The 14,980-nt window shown below is 36.4% G+C and overlaps 2 protein-coding genes and 1 pseudogene across 2 annotated transcripts; 2 read left to right on the top strand and 1 right to left on the bottom strand.

Moving 5' to 3' along the window:
• The first annotated feature begins 1,271 nt into the window (after positions 1-1,271).
• LOC130821769 (putative receptor protein kinase ZmPK1) lies at positions 1,272-4,984 on the top strand (annotated as a pseudogene).
• A 1,310-nt stretch (positions 4,985-6,294) lies between these two features.
• On the bottom strand, positions 6,295-13,372 carry LOC130820433 (probable polygalacturonase At1g80170). The gene is made up of 9 exons (XM_057685801.1): positions 12,999-13,372; positions 12,789-12,917; positions 12,356-12,526; positions 12,222-12,242; positions 11,907-12,114; positions 11,101-11,182; positions 10,891-10,999; positions 10,582-10,698; positions 6,295-6,917 (listed from the first exon to the last, which is right to left on the bottom strand). The coding sequence occupies exons 1-9, from the start codon at positions 13,233-13,235 to the stop codon at positions 6,597-6,599; spliced, it is 1,395 nt and encodes a 464-aa protein (XP_057541784.1). The 5' UTR covers positions 13,236-13,372; the 3' UTR covers positions 6,295-6,596.
• Positions 7,244-10,426, top strand: LOC130820431 (FT-interacting protein 1-like). Its single transcript, XM_057685799.1, has one exon. The coding sequence runs from the start codon at positions 7,661-7,663 to the stop codon at positions 10,058-10,060; it is 2,400 nt and encodes a 799-aa protein (XP_057541782.1). The 5' UTR covers positions 7,244-7,660; the 3' UTR covers positions 10,061-10,426.
• Positions 13,373-14,980: the final 1,608 nt, after the last annotated feature.

Consider the following 14,980-nt stretch of genomic DNA (forward strand, 5'->3'; position numbering starts at 1 on the left):
TAGTCATTATTTAATTGATGACAAGATTCCCTTTACTTAAAGCAAAATAGTTAAAATGCAAATCAATTAATAATCATTATTACTTTGTTACTTTTACTTGTTTGATCGAAAATTAAAATTATAAAGTTCTATGAATTTTCATCTAATTTGATTAAAAATAGTTAAATAAATATTGACCATTGATTATTAACTCTAAATATATGAAACCATGTATTTATAAAATTTAATTTATTAAAATATCTAACACTTTATTAGATTAACTAATAACATGATTGAATATGAGTCTATCATACTTCTATGTTAAAAATTGATTGAGGTTTACAGCAGCTCGATCAAAATTCGTTCGGGTTAAGTCGGTTTTAGCTGGATCGAGTTCGGTTTCAAGCATGATTCGGGTCGGATATGACTCGGGTCGGTCATTATTAGGTTTGGGTAATCTCGGTTAACGGTTATGTGTTGGTTACAAAAATTGGTTACAGCTCGGGTTCATCTTTCCCATTTTTGGTTGTCAACCGGTTTGGGTACAATTTCAGTTCCGGTACTGTCGGTCAATAAACCCAAAAAAAAAACACATTTTCGGATCAGTTTACTTTCGATTTCGAATCAAATCACTTTTAAGCAGCTCTAGATACAAGACTCAAGTCACACTCTTTCACTAAATATTACAAGAACAAAGCCCACCAATAGAAAAAAAAAGACGTACATTCTTGTGCTTGAATTTCTCATGAGCTGGTGCATATTTTTCCATTTCAATGAAATTGCTGTAGTATTTTCGCTTTTTATGAGAGATATAACCTATCCCTTGGAGATAGAAGGAAATTTCCTTGTTAGTACTGGCGATGAAAATGTGTCGTGCAATGGTAGAGGGAAGGTTTATGGTTAGCGGCTTAGTACTAACACATTAAGATTGATAAAGGGGATATTTATATATGGTTATTGGCTTAGTGCTAAAGTGCTATTCCCACTATTTCATTGAGAATGCCATATATCTTCTATGAAGCTTTCACATTGGAACTTAAAAGCCCCGTTTTCAAAGGGATGGAGAGTCATCTATTAGGATTGATATATAGTCTCTATGTCCCTCTTGTTTAGTATTATTTTTCATTTTCGAGTGTTCCTCTCATTTACATTATTTTTATTTTTGAAAAATGACTCACTACTCTCTTTTAATGTCATTAATATATATTATCTCTCTTAATTTTATCCACACAATTCATTATGTTTTTCTTACACCTAAGTTAGTAGTAATTCCAAATATGTGCCAAGCAAGCCCTTACCCAAGTGCAAAAAGCTATATTTGGATAAGTGGAAAGGGATTTTTTTTTTTTTTGTATGCTAAAAGGCAAGGGAAGAAAATAAGATAATATTCAAAGGTAGGCTAGAATCCATCTACATGTCATTAGGGATGGAAAGGGAAAATAATCTCAAATTTGTTATATTTCAAGAATAAAAAAATTTAGAATGAAAACTCATGACTTTCCTTCCTTCCCCATTCTTTTTCAAAGTCTCAAGTCAAAGATAGCAAGACAGCCTTACATTTTGATTAGCAATTTCTTCTAAAGTGAGAAAACATGACTAGAATAAACTTACTGATCGTACACGTAATTCAAGTAGTCTTATCTGTGGTGCATGGAGGTCGGAGTCTACTTTTCCGTACAAAATCAATGTATAGATGTTGATTTTGCTCCCTGCCTCTGACACCCTCATGAAATGTTTCCATAGCTTTTTGCTCAAGGCATCCCCATAACAAGTTGACTTCAAGTTCATAGGGATTTGGTCACCTGCAACACTGACTTAACAGTCGGTATCACGATAACCACACAGTGATATAATTTACTACGCCAGACTCTTCAATGAGGTATAATCCATCAAACATAGCAATACTCATGGGAACATTCCTCATCATCTACACCTACTCCTGCACTTTTCATGAAGGAAAGCGTTTTGCTTAGGGGTTTATCTCTTTCTGTAGAGAACCCACTTGATATTTTAACCTCTCCAAATAATGTTTTCTCTGCTGGATTTTACCAAGTTGATGTAAATGCATTTTGCTTTGCCATTTGATTCCAAAATTCTGTGGACAAAACTGTTGTTTAGATAGCAAACCGGGATCAACCAGTGAACAGTAAGCACTCCAAGCTTAAACTATCGAAATGTGGAAATCTTCTCCTTATGGATGCTGACCGTATCACTGTATGGTCTTCCAATACACCTGGTGGTTCAACTCTACAGCTGCTTGACTCTGGTAATCTCGTTTTAAAGAACTCATCATATGCCATCTTATGGCAAAGCTTCGATTTCCCAACCAACACATTACTTGCTGACCAACTTCTCAGTAGAAAAGTCAGTTTGATTTCTTATAGAAGCCAAACAAACTATTCTTCTGGTTTTTATAAACTTTACTTTGATAATGACAATGTTTTGAGGCTACTCTTTAGTGATGGAATGGATATTTCGAGTGTCTATTGGCCTGATATTTTGGGCTTGTAAGCTGGGATGCAGGAAGGACAACGTACAATGATAGTCGAGTTGCTTTCTTCAATTCTTATGGTCATTTTCAATCTTCTGATGATCTACTGTTTAATGCTGGTGATTTTGGAGTGGGGCCTCAAAGAAGGCTCACTCTTGATTTTGATGGTAATTTGAGGATGTATAGTTTAGTAGAGAATGGTCAATGGCTGGTTACATGGGAAGCTTTCTTTAAACAATGTAATGTAAATGGGATATGTGGACCTAACAACTTATGCAAGTATACACTTAACTCTGGAAGAAAATGTGCTTGCTTACCAGGCTTTTGGCTCAAAAATCATACTAATTGGTGTTGTCATTTAGAGCGTATAATTGTCGTCGGAAATTAAATTAAATAAATTAATTAAATAAATTAATTTGATAATATCTCAAAGTTGCAAAGTTTGTGTTTTTAGCAAAAAGTAGTGTTCACGGATCGTGAAACAACTCGCGGCTCAAGAGTTCCCTTCTGTTTTGCTGATTTTCCTTTACAAAGTTAGTTTATCCGTTTTGTTGGTTTTAATTTAACTTCCAACGGTTAAAATATGGTTATATTAACCATATATATTGGGATGGTTTGGTTCAAAGACGACATTAGTTCATGAACCAATCTTGTGTTTCGTGGAGTAACATGTTGTTTCGTGAAGTGGTGTGAGCTATTCTATAAATATAGAAGGCTCGTGTGATTTTTGAGACATCCATTTTTCTGATTTTGTTTCTTCTCGAGCACTTTACATAGAGAACTTGCAATTCTCGATTGTAATTTTTCGTATCTTTTTCCATTTAAGTTTTCCTTACATCGTTCTAGATTCTGTGTGCTAAAAATTTAGTGTAATTCTTTGTATCTCAGAACATATTTCCGATTTATTCCCAAGCACCATAGCATGGAAGAAATGATGTTTTAGGAAAGAGCATCTCGCCTAAAATTAATATCAAGTTCAAACAAAATCTTCATGTTACTTTGTTTGGGGTTGAAGATCGGTTTCTCAGAGTTATGGGTGGTATACATAAGCATGGTTCTTGATTGTCATATGTAATTTGTTTCCTTCTACAAACTTGTAACTTTATCTTATTGTTTATATAATAAATTAAGTAACATTTTACAACAATTGGATGCTTGGGTGTGAGCCAGAATTTCAAATCCCTAGTAATACTAGTCAGGTTGATTTCATTGGTTTCCCTCATGTAGAATTTTATGGCTACGATCTTGTTTACCTTCCTAATTATACATTCGAAAGTTGTCAAGACTATTGTTTACAGTCGAAGGATTGCAAAGCTTTCTTGCTCAAGTATGATCACCACATGTTTAAGTGTTATCCAAAGGCAAGTTTGCCCAATGGATTCCAAGCATCCTATTTCTGAAGATCAGTCGAAGCTCCATTGTGAACCGGGGAACATCAAGATAATTTAACTGCAAAGAGTATATCGGACAAGGGATAAAGGGATGTTAAAATTCTTACTTTGGTTCGCTATAGGAATTGGGATTACAGAAATAGTTTGCGTCCTTCTGGTGTGGATTTTTGTGTTAAAGAGGACGAAATGGGTCAAGCAAGTTAACACAAAATTATGATGCTGTTGTTGGGTTCAAAAGGTTTTCCAATGATGAGCTGAAAAAGGCGACACGAAATTTTCGAGAACAGATGGGGAAAGGAGGTTATGGAGTTGTTTACAAAGGCAAGTTGTCGGATGGTAGAGTCGCTGCAATCAAGAAGCTGGCAGATATGACTGGTCCAGGAGAAGCAGAATTCTTAGCAGAGGTAAGCATCTTAGCAAGACTAAACCATAAGAACCTGATTGAAATTTGGGGATATTGTGCTCAAGGAAAGGAAAGATTGTTGGTTATAGAATACATGGAAAACAACTCACTAGCTGAGAAGTTAGTGTCAGCCTCATTAAATTGGGAAACGCGGTATGAGATTGCTCTAGGAACTGCAAGAAGCCTTGCTTATCTGCATGAAGAATGCATGGAATGGATTCTGCATTGTGATGTAAAGCCTCAAAACATCTTGCTAGATGAAAATTTTCAGCCAATGGTTGCTGATTTTGGTTTGTCAAAGTTAATTAATCAAAATGGCGAAAGTTATTCTAGCTTCTCTAGGATTAGAGGAACAAGAGGTTACATGGCTCCAGAGTGAGTTACCAACCTATCTATAACTTCAAAGGTCGATGTTTACAGCTACGGGGTAGTTTTGCTCGAGATAGTAACAGGAAAAAACCCGAGCATTGTCGACATTGTGACATGGGTAAAGGAGAAGCAAATTGAGGGTCGAACTTCAGAGGCATGGATAGAAGAAATTTTGGATCCATTGTTAGGAGGTAAGTTCAATCTTGTTCAGGTTCAAACTTTGATTTTAGTAGGTTTGCAGTGTGTAAAGGAGGACAAAATGAGTCAAGTGGTGGAAACTCTTCAAGGTGATCATACCATACCCTAATCCTAAGTAATTGAATATGTAATCAAAGCTAATTATGTACCATTCCTTAGCTATTTCTTGGTTTGTAAGGGAGAAGGATTTAATGCATCATTATATTAGTTTAAAGCTATTTCATGTATTGATTTTACCATGTTTGTCTCTACAAGAATAAGATACCATCAAGTTTAGTACAAGTATGAATTTAGTGTTGGCTCAACTTTTGATTCACATCAGTTTGAGAATTGGTCTAGTTTTTATTGAAACAAGTACCACTTTTCTCAGGTAAATTTTAAACTCAACGTATTTAGTGACGCGAATTCAACTTACATATGATTGAGTTTAGTTTGACACCTAATTTAGTTAATCTTGTGTGATTTAATAATCTAAATTCCTCCCTATCTAATATGACCCAAACTCAAGTGCTAAATGCAAAATAATTTTTTAATTGTGTCCGTAAGAAGCTTATATTTAGTTGTTTTTTTTATTTTTTTATTTTGCAACATAATCTGTATTTTTTCACAAAATCCTACAATTTTGTTACAAATAGATAAAAATCAGAAGATGTATATCTTTAATATCAAAATTTTAAGAGTTTGGTTAATAAATCATCCATGTTCATTTCCTAAGTCATGAAAATGGTCTCATCAAAGATAATTTTACGCAATGTACTTCTGTAAGATAGTTTCAACTTTCAAGTACTACTTTGCCTTCCCTTTAAGCAAAGGCATCCAATCTCACTTAGTCTTAATGCTTTTCGGTTAAATTCCGAATTTAGATATAATTTTTTTAAAAAAATTATCATAATCTACATGTTTATTTAGTTTTTATTAGGTTTTTTTATTATATTATTCTTTCTTTTTTTTTAATAACTACACTTATAAAAAAAACTCTAATAACTATATAAATGAAATGGAAAATAATAGATATGAATCATGTTAAGATTGACCATTCAAGTCAACTAGGTCAAAATCAAACTGCTATAAGCATTCTTAAATTAGAAAATATATTTACTACACAAATACATTACATCTTATCTTAATCTTAAATTAGAAAAAGCAAGTAACTAAAATTGTTTCTATTGATTTCAATTAGTTACACTAAAATTTTCTTGTTATTTTTTTTATTAGGTAAGTTAAACTTTTCTTGCGAATTTTAATTAGTGGTACACAACATTTGTACAAGAAATTTTAAGATAGTAATTTTACTAAAATAATTTTAATTTAATCAAGATAATTATATATTTTTTACTTATAGGGTGGATCAAGAGAAGGGAAGAGTGTAAAAATCGACCCCTGAAACTTATCTAGAAAATCATACTTGCTCTCCAACTAAAACATCAGTAATTACCTTCATGTTAACATTAACCAAATTTTTATTCATTTGTCCCCTCAAATAAAAATATTTCCATAATCCTCCATTAATAACAATCAATCAAACAAATCAATCTATTGCATCATTACAACCCAATTTGTTAAAAAAAAAAAAAAGAATAATAAAATTGGAAAGGTAAAATTCTAAGACTTGGATTTGGAACAAACCAAATCTAAAGTAAAATCCTTCCCTAAATCATACATTCTACGTCATAATAATTCCATTATAAGTACAATAAATCCATTACTAAAGTCAAGTGTGATATATATATATATATATATATATATAATACTAGTAGAAGCAAAATCAGAGTTCTGTATGAACAAGGTGATCTTGTATTGATTCCTCAAGCTGAGAAATTACGATTTCTTGATGATCAGAATTGGAATAATCTTTGTCATTAGAGGTCAGACAATCAGCAGGCGGATTGATGACTCCGAACCCAAAACCCGTGGCTGAGTTGCAATATGTCTCTGCTGTGCCATCCTTCTTGTGCAAGTCAATGTTGGTCAGGACTATGTTCCTGCAAGGAAACGTGTCGCTGCAAGCAAACTTCATGGCCTCCTTGCTCTTTGTCGTTCCTGTAATATTCCGGTACATTACCTGGCTTATTTGCACTGCAGTCGACTGTAAGATCCCGATCAAAAAGATTAGCAAACTCATCATGTGTTCATAACCCGAAAAGCTAACGAAAGGCACGTCATTGATTAGAATACTACAAACGATTCTAATCGTTTTCAAATGATTCGAGCAAGCAAGCACGCTTTATGTTAAAAAAAAAAAGACATGTTTATATTAGTTTTAAGTATTAGCCCTAAATATATATATATATATATATGAATAGCACATGGGGTTAGAGGAAAGCATTGTTTGGTTCAATAATCGGAAAAGAATACTGTCTTGATAGGGGTGAGAAGCCAACACTACAGTCTGAGATTCTTTGCTTGATGATTTGGTCTTTTTGTTGGAGTATAGCTTCCTTGCTTATGAAATAAGTTTCAGATTTCTAAGGCAGAAGTGATTCCTCGTAGCTTGTTTCAGGAGCAACAATAGAAAGTAAAAAGACCGTCAAGCTGGAGCTTGGGATCACACACTAGCTGTTCTAGTTCTACTCAACAACATACCAAACAAGGAACTAAGATACTAGTGAAAATCAGTTTTTTTTACTAAAAAAGAAACAAAAAACTTCCCTCGGTATCTTTAACTCATTATCAGCCAGTTTGTACGCTTCTATTTCGAAGAAATCAAAGCCCATCGTAAATCTTTGATAGAAAAAATAAGGGATAAACAAGGGGAATTTATCAAGATACCCAGTTGACTCGAGACCTGATCTCAATCCTTGCTCTTTGTTTTAGAAGTTTAAACCCACTATGATCCGCATCAAGCAACGAGGCTCAATCAATCAGGACAATGACTACAAGATGAACGATGCCAATTCTCGGCTGGGAGAACAATGGCCTAATGGAGGAGGATATGGTGGAAGAATATGGGTGAATAGGGGAGAGAAAATCAGTAGCGCTTATGATCTTGTTGAACAAACACACTATCTTTATGTTCGAGTGGTAAAAGCAAAAGATCTTCCCCACAATGGTGTCACTGGAAGCTGTGATCCTTACGTTGAGGTCAAGCTAGGGAACTACAAAGGACGTACAAAGCATTTTGAGAACAAAAGGAATCCAGAGTGGGATCAGGTTTTCGCTTTTTCGAAGGATCGAATGCAAGCATCTATATTGGAAGTCTTTCTAAAGGAGAGAGAGACGGTGGGGAGGGATGATTACATAGGGAGGGTAGTGTTCGACTTAAATGAGGTTCCTACCCGGGTCCCACCTGATAGCCCATTGGCACCTCAATGGTACAGGTTGGAGGATCGGAGAGGACAGGGGAAGGTGATGGGGGAGGTCATGCTGGCTGTTTGGATGGGCACTCAAGCTGATGAAGCTTTTCCCGAGGCTTGGCATACAGAAACCGCCTTTGTCCAGGGCGAGGGGTTATTCAGCATTCGATCGAAAGTTTACATGACCCCAAAATTGTGGTACCTGAGAGTTAATGTGATTGAAGCTCAGGATGTCATTCCGAATGATAGAAGCCGGGCCCCAGAACTTCTAGTGAAAGTACAAGTTGGGAACCAAGTCTTGAGGACTAAGATAAGTCCAACTAACATCATGAATCCGCTATGGAATGAAGATCTGGTTTTTGTAGTTGCTGAACCCTTTGAAGAGCAGCTAGTCCTCACAGTTGAGGATCATATTCACCCGACAAAAGATGATGTACTGGGAAAGATAATGCTACCCGTAAACGTCTTTGAGAAGCGGCTAGACCACAGGCCAGTTCATTCTCGCTGGTTCAACCTAGAGAAATTTGGTTTTGGAGTCTTCGAAGCTGATAGGAGGATGGAGCAGAAATTTTCCAGCAGAGTGCACCTTAGAGTCTGCCTTGAGGGTGGGTACCATGTACTGGATGAATCAACAATGTATGTCAGTGACACTCGCCCAACAGCACGTCAACTTTGGAAACCGCCTGTTGGGATTTTGGAAGTGGGTATTTTAGGTGCTCAAGGTATACTTCCCATGAAGACGAAGGATGGCAGAGGCACCACGGATGCATACTGTGTGGCAAAATACGGTCAGAAATGGGTTCGGACCAGAACAATTCTGAATTCATTTGCTCCTAAATGGAATGAGCAGTATACATGGGAAGTTTACGACCCATGTACAGTAATCACACTGGGAGTGTTTGATAATTGCCACTTGGGCGGATCTGAGAAGGGTAATGTACACAGTTCAGCCAGAGATTCACGAATCGGAAAGGTAAGAATCAGACTATCCACACTCGAGTCTCATCGAGTTTACGCGAATTCCTACCCTCTCCTTGTTCTGCATCCAGGTGGACTCAAGAAAATGGGAGAGCTCCAACTGGCAATTAGATTCACCAGTCTCTCCTTGGCCAACATGATTTACATGTATGGTCATCCCTTGCTCCCCAAAATGCACTACCTCCACCCTTTCACGGTAAATCAAATCGACAGCCTTAGATTTCAAGCCATGAACATCGTGGCAGCACGACTAGGCAGAGCAGAGCCACCGTTGAGAAAAGAGGTGGTGGAATACATGTTGGATGTTGATTCTCATCTGTGGAGTATGCGAAAAAGCAAAGCGAATTTCTTTAGGATTATGTCGATTCTTTCAGGTACAATATCAATAAGTCGATGGTTTGGTGATGTTTGCCATTGGAAAAATCCGATTACTTCAGTCCTCGTTCACATTCTCTTTTTGATATTGATATGGTACCCTGAGTTGATACTACCAACGATGTTCCTCTACATGTTTTTCATTGGTTTATGGAACTATAGGTTCCGCCCACGCAACCCACCCCATATGGATATCAAACTTTCATGGGCAGAGGCAGTACATCCAGATGAACTTGACGAAGAATTCGACACGTTTCCTACTTCAAGGCCACATGAAATAGTGAGAATGAGGTATGATCGGCTTAGAAGTGTGGCGGGAAGGATTCAAACAGTAGTGGGTGACATAGCAACCCAAGGGGAAAGATTTCAAGCGCTGCTAAATTGGCGGGATCCACGAGCAACAAGCTTATTTATAATGTTCTGCCTTTCTGCAGCAGTGCTTCTCTACGTGACTCCGTTCAGAGTGGTTGCTCTAGTAGCAGGATTGTACACGCTTAGGCATCCAAAGCTCAGAACCAAGCTGCCGGCTGTTCCTAGCAACTTTTTCAAGAGACTGCCATCTCGAGCTGATGGGTTGCTTTAACTTATAAATGCTGCTCATGCTAGTCTAATGGTTAACTAACGTAGTGTAATAGGGTCGCAATTAACAGTCGTGATGATGCGGTAACGAGGATAATACGGTTGTCATCTGCCAAAAATCACTTAAACCACGAGATATTCTTTGAACTGACCTAAAGTACGGTATTTTCACACCTTTACGATCCATTTAGTATCAATTTGGTAGATTTAAAAACATCTACAACATGGCCAATATAATACAGTGCGACCTTGTTTTTGCACGAAGTTAGATAATCTACATAATCAAGCAATTTCATTTTCTGCTAACTTCAGTTATGTATTCAAAATATTTCGGATAATAAAGCATTCACTTTTTATTCTGTTCCTGAAATTTAAATTTGGGTTTTCATGTATTCAACTATATGCACAAGCTACAAAACAGGACTTTATCTGCTATATTGAAGACACCTTAGGTCGAATGACTTCAAACGATACATGCAGTAATTCAAATCAATGCAAAGAGATGAACGAAAAACTAAAATTTACCTGGTTTCCACAAGGATTGGGAGAATCACAATAGAATTGATCGATAATTATAGGATTTGCAACGTCTTCCATCATCACATTTTCGAATCGTACTGCTTTGACATAGCCAGATCCTCCCTGTGTCCACAAATAAATCAAGGTGGAAACGATACGCAAGCTCTAATGCTAGAAACTTGAAGGACGATCCCAAAAGGGATCAAAAGAATGATGCAAAAACTCATGAAGAAGTCCAAAATAGATTCAAATAGTAAAATTATACAAGGGATGAGAATTGGAAATGATATCTTCATCTACTACAAACAACATTACCTGCCAAGTCTTGATCCTGACCCCATTACTTGCGTTCCTTATAAAAGCACCATTCAAGACCACTTTTGTGACAATGCCAGTTGAATTATCTTTGCCAAGACTTCCAATGCTGCAATTGCAAACTCAATTAGTTGAAATCGGAATAATCATGACTTTAAGATGTCATCTCGGAGAGAAAGTGACAAACATGAGTCAATTTCAAAAAATTACCTGATACCATGTCCAGGACCACAATAGATTCTCTTCATCTTGATAGCTGAACTCGCATTGACGATTGAAATACAATCATCCCCTAGTATGCACAAAAGCCGCAACACAAAACGCAGCTAGTTAGAATTCCTAATCAAAAAAGGTCATCAGCTGTATACAGTGGTTCAAAGAAGTGAAATGGACCCCCAATCCAAAAAAATGTGATGTGTGCGAGTTTTGAGCTACCCTTGTGAGAGATTGTGAGAGACCGTCTCTCAGTGAGACAAACTCAAAACAAGTAGCTCATATGCTAATAATTGTATTAGTTGGGTCATTTTGCTCACTTATGGAGAACGTATCACGGTGAGACCGTCTCACACAAAAAAATTTTATTGAAGTAGATTGGGAAGAAAAATAATCACATACCAAAACAGAAAAACAAATACAAGATGAGATATAATGTGGTAGATGATAGCCACCATTGGATCAGTAATCCGATGGTAAAAGGCAAGAAAGTTCACGCCTTTCTCTCAATGCGAACAAGTATCTTATTTTTTGTTCGCATATTTATTCAATTTAATCAATTAAATATTCTCGTATTGCACCCCCAACTTGAAAATCATGGCCCGTCACTGGCCACTGGCGGCATATGAGGTAATTCATAGCACACACTGCATTTTCAACCCATACATTTCAGGTGGTATGTAAGATGTACACAGAATATGTCATAATTTTTCACATATATAGCACTTTATGCACTATTTCAAGTCTTTAACATGTACCACATATCCCTTTCCATACAAAGAATTGTTCAATACAGAAAATACCTGTTCCGATCTTACAGTCAAGAAGAGCGACATTTGTTGATTCGGTGATATGTATTCCATCAGTGTTAGGGCTGTCTTCCGGGGAAGAAATAAGAACATTTGACACTCTTACAGAATCAGACCGGGAAATAACAAAATGCATCTGTTGGCTATTCTGGATAGTCAGACCCTTGACCCTCACAGCAGAACTTGAATCGATCGTTAGTGCCTTCAGCAAAAACAAAGCCAAAATGTAAACATTATCTTTACTGCATCCTTTATAACCCGGAAAATACAAGATTGTTTAAAAAATATGTCTACAGAAGGTATACGTACTGTTGGTGCTCCTTTACATGGCTGCAGCGCAAGGAGAAATCGACAAAACGAAGATTAATTAGCAAGTGAATAATGTTCCAAGAAAATTTTTGATCAAAGTTAAGAATTCCGATGATGTCAAGACAAAGTATTACATTGGTCTTGTTCTTTTTGCAGGATGCAGCCCACCATTTACTGCCTGAACCATCAAGAACTCCTTTGCCTTGGAAAATGGCACTTGACAAGTTATGAAAATTCAACCATATCCGGGACAATTTTGGATCCCAGTCTTTAGGCTCTCCTGGTGCAACTATTGTGCCATCAACCTGCATCCGAGCATCATCATCATCATACCCAGTATATCCCATTCATAGGAACTATGATCAGCATTTGGGGAGGGAAGGAAGACGGCAACTCATACCCATAAAGGAGAGTGCTGCCAAAGAGTCCCTCCGCTCGAGAAAAATCCACAGCTGAATCCGAGCATACAACCGTAAGAATAAATTATACTCAGCAACAAACACATTACATCACATTAAAAAGTATCAGAACTAGACTATAATATTGATATTCCGAATTAAAACTTACATGGACGACTATTCTACCCGCACACGGTCCTTCAAATCTTGTAGCATTAACAAGGTAACGCCCTCGTTCAGGAACTAGTAACACTGATTTCGCGGTAGAACAAGCTTGCTTCCATGCATTTACAAAGGCCTAAAAAGTTTAAAGAAGAATTAGTAGTGTTATCAGAGCATAAACATCAGTCAATGAAGTTCATTGCCACGTCAAGGTCACCTGGGTATCATCGGAATTTCCATCTCCAACAGCACCGAAACTATCAACATTAACAAGAACTCGCGCACCATTTGAACTTGTCCATGAAGGCTCTTCAAAATCGTCAATTTCATCTCCTTCATAAACATCGAAGCTTTCAAGTTCTCTAAGCATAGCCATTTTGCTATGTAGCTCATATTCGGCAGACCCATGAGCCGTAATCAACAAGCTAAGGAATAGAACAAAGAATATTTCCATAATTTTTGAGTTGTGTATAATGTTATAAAATCATTAAACTTGGATAATTTATGAGCAGAAACCGAGTTTGCATATATATATATACAAGGATTAGCATTCATAATGGAGATTTGTGGTAATTTGGCTTGACTTGAAAGTAGATGAACAGCCGACATTTTCTCCATCCCTACACTTCAAGTAAAAGTGAAACTTCTTGTACATATCTTTGCTTTACTCTTAAACCATTGGTCTCTAGATTTACCAGGCAAAAAGTTCAAGGGTGTTCCACTAACAACTAAAAAGATATGAGTGATAGCAAAGGATGTGACACAATTAAAAAACCATAAATGGATAAAGAAAAAGGAATAACTTAGGTCAACCATTTTTCTAGTGTGTAGTCTTTTGGGTGAATTACCTTTTTATATAAAGACTGATTGTAGATTCAGGCTCATCAAAATGCAGGTAGATATACAAGAAATGCAACTTAAAGAAAGCATCATATCCTGCAATTTCAAAAAATATATGGCATATTGCGCCTGAGGCGCGCCTAGGCGTGAGGCACACCAAGGCGACCCGAAAAATGCCTCAGAGACTCGAGGCACAGCGCAGTACAGGAGGTGGGGGAAATTCTTCTTCCTTACTCTACTAAACTTGAATGATTACATTCAGGCATAACACAAGGTCTCTATCTGGTTTCAAACCCTTTTTGAACATCACTTCAATCAATTTCAGGCATTATTATCCTAATCCATTCCACAAATACCCATTTATAATTGATTCAAAAGAGACACATTTGGTGAAAGTTTTCAGTGAGGTGGACAAGAGTATCCATCAAATTCAATCAGGATATGTTATATACTCTAACACGCGCCTGCTCACACGAGAACCCTTTGAGCTAGAAGTGTGGATACAGCACAAATCCTCCTCATACCTAGTGCTAAATATTCCATTTTAAATGAGGGGTGGTTGAATGTCAGGAAACCAACTCAATATAAAGCTTAAGCTGATGGTTAAAGCCACGATATATACTCCAAAATTTGTGAAACAATCAAGTGCATTAAACCAAACCCCATTGTTAGCTTATACAAAAACAAACTGGTTCAATTCAACCAACCCTGCCTTAAAAGCATGATTATGAAACTCTTGGAGCAAATAACAAATCATAACATTATTCAACAATACCCCATCAGATTTCACTCACAGAAACCACCTTAGAATTTCATTCCACAAGCTCAATTCACAAACTCCACAAAAAAAAAATGAATTTGAACTGCAATATTCCTTACAATCATTTCAACCAAAAAAAATCAACCCATCATAAAAGAATATCCATTTGCATAGAAACGTCCACTAGATCCCAATAATTACTCTACAATGTACTTGAATACCCTGAAAATAATAACCTTTAATAACTACAAATGCTTAAAACATAGGAAAAAGTTAATGGGTTTTCTTTAATATTTTGAGAATAACCATTTGAAAATATATTTCAAAGCCAAAACCTGATTCTTCATATCATTATATTAAACCCCGATATTAACAAGTTCCAAGAAATAACATCTGTTAGAGACATTTCATCGAACCATTATTGGCCGAGGATAAAGATCCTGACTTCGTGTAATTATTAATGGTACGAACGTACTATTGTACCAAAATATTTTTTGAAATTATGAAAGTAAATTTAATAGTTGCATTTATCTTGCACATTCAATAGAATCCGTTATAGTAGATTTTTCTAGTGCTATTTGTTAATATTCTACCATGGT

The sequence above is a fragment of the Amaranthus tricolor genome, chromosome 8, assembly GCF_026212465.1.
Source record: "Amaranthus tricolor cultivar Red isolate AtriRed21 chromosome 8, ASM2621246v1, whole genome shotgun sequence".
Lineage (NCBI taxonomy): Eukaryota > Viridiplantae > Streptophyta > Magnoliopsida > Caryophyllales > Amaranthaceae > Amaranthus > Amaranthus tricolor.